At 29.2% G+C, this 6475-nt stretch overlaps 1 protein-coding gene across 1 annotated transcript; it reads left to right on the forward strand.

The window, feature by feature from the left end:
• The first annotated feature begins 879 nt into the window (after positions 1–879).
• On the forward strand, positions 880–4480 carry LOC108347019 (patatin-like protein 3). The gene is made up of 7 exons (XM_017586110.2): positions 880–1092; positions 1566–1747; positions 1902–2067; positions 2161–2307; positions 3435–3683; positions 3802–3971; positions 4149–4480. Exons 1-7 carry the CDS (start codon positions 904–906, stop codon positions 4267–4269), a joined length of 1224 nt encoding a protein of 407 aa, XP_017441599.1. The 5' UTR covers positions 880–903; the 3' UTR covers positions 4270–4480.
• The last annotated feature ends 1995 nt before the right edge of the window (positions 4481–6475 follow it).

The raw sequence follows: 6475 nt of genomic DNA on the forward strand, positions 1-6475 counted from the left end.
TGAGTACAATAAATATATCTCTTTTTTAACTTTTAAATGGTCAATATTAGAATATAAACTAAATATAAATTTTTTAAAGTGGTTAGTGAAATAATTTTTAGTCTTGATGATCCATTAAAAGAAATCATTTTCCAAAACAACCAAGTGTTCTCTCTTTATACACATCCCACTAATTTATTATAAAAATAAGAACACTAAATATACAAGATTAAAGTAAATTTTTCTAGTTAAGATTACACGTTATGTGGATTGAATTTAGTCGAAGGTCACGAAAAATATAGTGAAATAACATTCAAAATCTCATCGGAAGAACTTCGTGTACTATTGTTCGATCAAATCTCAATCATATCTAAAAAGATGATGACCTATGGGAAACAAAAACAAAAATTAGTCACGTAATAATTAAATAACTTTTAGTTTTAACACTTGATGTAGGATCCAAATCGATTCTTATCTTTCATAAAAACTAAGATTTATGATCAATATTGATAGCTGTTGTAATAATTGATGGTATAAAAATCTCTATATAATTATATGAACTCTTAAGTTATATACATATGAACATTGTTTTCTAAAATGGTCTTAATTTACCGATCAATTTGATTTTGTCGATAAAATTTTATCGATAATTTTACGAATTTTTGTCGATTAGGAATTTTTTGTACTATTTTTAATCAGTTCATGACATAAAAATTTCTATATATTATATTAACTGTTAAGTTATATACCTATAAACATTATTTGCGAGAGTGGTCCTAATTCTACTTCACATTGTTAATAAAAAATTGTGACTACTTTCTAATCTTTTTTACTTGCATTGTGAAAAAAAAAAATCTATAAATACCCTCTACATTTGTGAAGAATCCTCAAGCTGCTCATTCTCTCTTCAACTATTCTCTTATCATGAGACACACTATGTCTCCATTTCTCTTGTTCTGTTTGGTGTTTGTTAGCCAATTGATGGCTGGATTCAGTTCATCAACACCACCTCCATCCTATGGAGATCATGTATCAATTCTCAGCATAGATGGTGGTGGCATCAGAGGAATTATTCCAGCCACTGTTCTTACTTACTTGGACAAGGCTCTTAAGGTTCTAGATCTATTTCTTTGTGTTTTTTACTGTTGCAAAAACTTTTATTATACCTTAAATTATATATATATATATATATATATATATATATATATATATATATATATATACTTTGAACTTATATTTTTACATTTATAAACAGTTCATTCCAAATTCAACTGTACAAAGTACTGGATAACATCAATATGTTGTGTTATGTATATTTTTTTGTGTTCATGGATTTTTCCCAGCAGGATAAAAACATTTTTATATAATTTCTCGGAGATGAAAGAAAAGTGAGAAAATTGATATGATGGAGAAATCTAAGAAAGTTAAAAGAAAAAATATTAAATAAGTTGTTATATAATGTTATTGTATGAATTTGAATGTTTCCGACAGTGATTTCTTTTGTATGAACAATATGTTGATAGATTTAGTGAAAAACCTTAGCTGAAACTATACTGTAACATTTGAGTTTTGTGTTTTTGTTGCAGGCAAAGGATCCGACAACATCATTGGCACATTACTTTGATGTGATATCAGGAACAAGCACTGGTGGACTCATGACTGCGATGTTAGCAGCACCAAATTCATCTAATTCCAATCATCCTCTCTTCACTCCATCAGAAGTAGTGCAGTTCTACAAGAAATATGGCCCTGATATATTTAGAGCTAGGTATAAGCATCAAACTCATAAAAACTATTCCAAACATGTTATAACATCATAGTTAAATCCTAAACTATGTAGTTGAGTAATGTTTAATAAAATTGGTTTAGGTATTAGGTTTTCCTTAATTAGTTTGCTGTTCTTGTGATGCAAAACCATGCAGAAACTGGTGGGATCTTGAAAAATGTCCCAAGTACGATGGAGAGTTCTTACGGGACATAACACGTAAGATTTTGAAAGATACACGACTGAATCAAACGTTGACGAACGTGGTAATACCATCTTTCGATGAGAGGAAAATCTACCCAGTTATATTCTCAAACTTCAAGGTTAGAATGGTAGAAATTGTGTATATTATGTATTGTGATATGAATAACCCTTTTCTTATGGCTAAGTGTTGAATATTGTTTTTGATGATGCAGCTGAAGACAGAAACTTACTTGAATGCGAAACTCTCAGATATATGCCTATCCACTTCAGCTGCACCTACTTATCTGCCACCCCACCAATTTGAGAATGCTGGTGTTCAATTTGATATGGTTGATGGAGCTATGGCTGCTAATAATCCAGTAATTCATTTTTACTGACTTAAACTTACAGAAATAGTTACTTTTTTTTTTGTTATCAGCAATAACTAATATATAAATACAACAATGAAACATTAGAAATGGCTCAGCCTATTTATAACATCAATAAAAACAATGGAGATAAAAAATTAAAACCTATGAATATTATATTTCCTTTTCAATATACAAAACTCACAAACAATATTTAAACCACTCAAGATACAAAACACTAATGAAAATATCTTATGATCTCTACAAACTCAAAATATTACAAAAGAAATATATTTATATAATTGTATTGTTGGATCATTTTCCACTAAAATAGATCTAACATTCTGTATCTAATTAATATACAATATATTTACAAACAAATGAGATCCAATAAACTTTCATAAATTATCTTTTCTATTAGAGTTAACAAGAGATAATTTCTTTTTCAGAATATCTTGTTTATGATAATTCTAAGTTACTCCTTTACAATAATTATCTTTTAAATCGTTCTCTAAATAAACCATGATTTTACTACAGTATATAAGCTGAACCAAAGCATTAATTTTGAGGACTAAAAACATGTTTATTGAAGTTCATTCAAAAGTATTCATTTATAATCCTGCCTTTATCTTTGTTTAGTGTATAATGTCAACTGATTCACACTCTTCAAAATATTAATTCTAATAATTGTTTTCAGTTAATTTCTTCTCACCTATTTAGCAAATGTTTAAAGAGGATATTGACTATGTAGTTTATGATTATCCCTGTTTTCTCTACCATAATAAGAAAGAGACATTTTTAAGTAAAAAAAATTTATTAATTAAAAGTATATATATACATATATGTGTGTGTTTATAAATCTTAGTTTTTTTTTTTATCAGCAATAAAAAAAAACATAAATTAAAGGGGTATTTGAGTGCTGTAGCCTTTTACATACCTAAAAGCAAAGGTTAAAAACCATAGATATAAACTAAAATGTGAATGTAACACCCACAACCTGTTATAGTATGCTAACATGTTTCTTTTACATAATAAAAGTAACTCTTAACTGAAAGGTTGCATTCAGAATTAATTGGAATGCATATGAACATATATGATGAATGAGAAGTTTGGGAAGATGAAATGAAATTTGATAACAGGCTTTGGTGGCTGTGAGTGAAGTGATACAACACACTGGGAACAAAGAAATCATGTTGCTGTCATTAGGAACTGGAATAACAGCAACTAACAAGTTAGGTGGCATTTTTGATGGCGTGTGTCAACTTGGATGGCTAGTGAACAGCTTTGATGTTTTTAGTGAGGCTTTGTATAGTACAGACATGACCCATTACTACCTTGCCACACTGTTCTCTGGCCTCGTACCTCAGGATAACTACCTTCGAATTGAGGTAAATATATCAGTTACAAAAACAGATTTTAAACTACACAATATGAATAATTTTTTGTAGTGAGACTTTTCTTAGAACAAGTAGAGATTGAATCTACATGATGACGATGTAATTACAGGAGTATAACCTTGATCCATCTATGGAAGAAATGGACGATGCTTCACCCAAAAACATGGATAAGCTTGAAAAGGTTGGAAAGAACCTGTTGTCCCAGAAGGTTCGCAGGATGAATATTAATACTTTTGTACCAGTTCCACTGGACCAAACAAATGCTCAAGCTCTTGACAGGTTCGTACACAGTGTGTTGTGCAAAAGTTTAAGTCTTTTCTCTTGCCATAGCTAGAAAGAAGTAGAAATTCTATGTTTTTAAGGTTGTGGGTGTTACAAAATGACCCAATTGATTACCCATCATTGAATGCTGACTGTGAGAGACAATTTCTGTTTTTGTTTTTCAATTTGACGAAGGTTGGCTGATAAACTGTATGCTGAGAGGCTGTTGCGTCTGAAAAGGAAATCTATGGAAAAGGGAAGAAGACCATTTATTGGAACTGTTGAAGCAAATTCCAATCGAATCTCAGCAGCTTAAGCTCTGTTAATTAATGAGTTGTATGAATAAATGTCACTATGATGACCTTCTATTATGCTGTGTGTTACTGTCATGTTTGCTGTAATAATGTTTCAATGCTTTTAGGGTTCTAAGCAACTCCTGATTGCAAGGACAATGGATAAAAGAATATGGATGTTTTTGAGTTCTTTGTAACTCCTATCAATCAATGATATTTCATAGTTGATTATTATTGCTTTTCTTTTGTGTGAGATTGAGATTATTTATTTAGGGCAACATAGGCAGTCTGCATATGTCACTACACAATTTTTGCAGTAATATTAAAAGTAATTACTACAATTTGAACACAGTTATGGATTACTACATATATTGATAGAGTTTTAAGAAAATTGTGTATAAAAAATTGTCTTTATATATTATATAAAACAATGATTACATTAAGAAAATTAGGTTTATGGGAAAGTAATTATAAAAAAATATCCTTAAAAAAATACAGTTTATATTAATAAAATGAAAGTAAGAAAAATAATAATTAATGATGGCCAAAATAAGTAGTGGATAATTCGTTACATCTTATTAAATGTGATTTAGAAATTATAAATAAGACTTTGAGAAATAAATTATATTAGTAATTATAATGGTAAGATAGAATATATATATATATATATATATATATATTATTTTTCCTTTGTTTATAAATAAGAAAAACAGTTATCATAGAATAAAATAAACAGATTTCAAAACCTTGACAAGAGTCTTTTTTATCAGTAAAAATTAATCTAATTGAATGAAATAATTTGGTTATCCCAATATATATAAAAAAATTGTGAAAAACAAAATAAAAACTCTATCAATATACAGAATATGTGAAATCAAGCAATACAGAAAATTTAGAATTGGTCAAAAGCACATTTTCCAGAAAAAAAATTAATATAGTACATCAAAAGATATTAAAATTGATGTATATACAGAGTCACGAGTTGCCAAACATAAAATTATTTGTACTATGGATATTCCTCAATGCAGCTATTCATAGAACGTGAAGTATATAAAGGACTAAGCATCTACTTCTAGAAAAACATTGAAGACTTTCCTGAAAATTATCCACCAGTCACTTATTGTTTCTCTTTTCTAAGTGATCAAAATTTCACCTAGATTTATATATCCGCTACTTAAAATTCAGATTGATAAACAAAAAAGAAAAAAATATATTTCTAAATAAAATCTTTTTAGTTCGGAAGTAAACATTCTATTTTAATAATATACAATTATTAAAAATGACATCATATATAAACGATTGAAAAAATAAATAACTATTACAAGTATCTATTTAATAACTATAATATTAAATATACACTAATATTAGGATCTTATACTTAAAAGAGTTTTATTACACTGAAAATGAAAGTGCAGTACTAATTTCCAAGTTTGATAAAACAAAAAGCGAAAGTTGTCTATTTCTAAACTTCAATACTACTTTCTTATTAAGGTGATCATCACAAACAAGAAGAAATCTATAGGTAAATAGAAAAGAAAATGGTAAGCTAATGTACCAAACATAATCCTATAACATTTTATAAAAGCATACACGTAACACAGATAAATCAATCAATCTTAAGACATACAATCATTTATTTTAGATCTCCACATCTAGATACATGTATTGATGTCAAACTCATGGGGGATCTACACTTGCATGATGGAACAACTTGCCCACCCAAGCTACCACATCAAGGTTAGTCCGTCAACCACCTCGAGCCAAGGAATAACCCATATATTAGGATCTCTTGTTACTCCTTACGACATAACTCACTCTTTTCTACTTGAAGTTGGATGGTTATTGGAATTTCATGACCATTCCCCATTTTGGAGTCCCTACATCAATATATGGCACTACTAAACATCACCATAGAATCTCTCTACTAGCTTCATGGAATTACTTCAACCACATATGACAAGCCCATCACCAACAACATACCCATCCTAACCACCACCATATCATGTATTAAATATATGCCAAACCTACTCATGTTCAAAATTCAATTCATGAAGCATCACACTAGTAAAAAAATAAGATTTTAACTTGCGCATTTGGCATCGGTTAAGTTGTAACCGAAGCAAAAAATAGCACGGTGGCATTTTTGTAGTTATCACAAATGAATATGCCTCGGTTCAAAAAGAACCGATGCCTAAAACTGGTGCGGTGGCATTATTGTAATTATCGCGC

The sequence above is a fragment of the Vigna angularis genome, chromosome 9 (genome assembly GCF_016808095.1).
Source record: "Vigna angularis cultivar LongXiaoDou No.4 chromosome 9, ASM1680809v1, whole genome shotgun sequence".
NCBI classification, from domain to species: Eukaryota; Viridiplantae; Streptophyta; class Magnoliopsida; order Fabales; family Fabaceae; genus Vigna; species Vigna angularis.

Coding starts and splice junctions, on each gene's coding strand:
- LOC108347019 (XM_017586110.2), top strand. CDS start 904: ATGAGACACACTATGTCTCCATTTCTCTTGTTCTGTTTGGTGTTTGTT. Junction 1,748..1,901: donor CCTGATATATTTAGAGCTAG/GTATAAGCATCA, acceptor AAAACCATGCAG/AAACTGGTGGGATCTTGAAA. Junction 2,068..2,160: donor TTATATTCTCAAACTTCAAG/GTTAGAATGGTA, acceptor TTGATGATGCAG/CTGAAGACAGAAACTTACTT.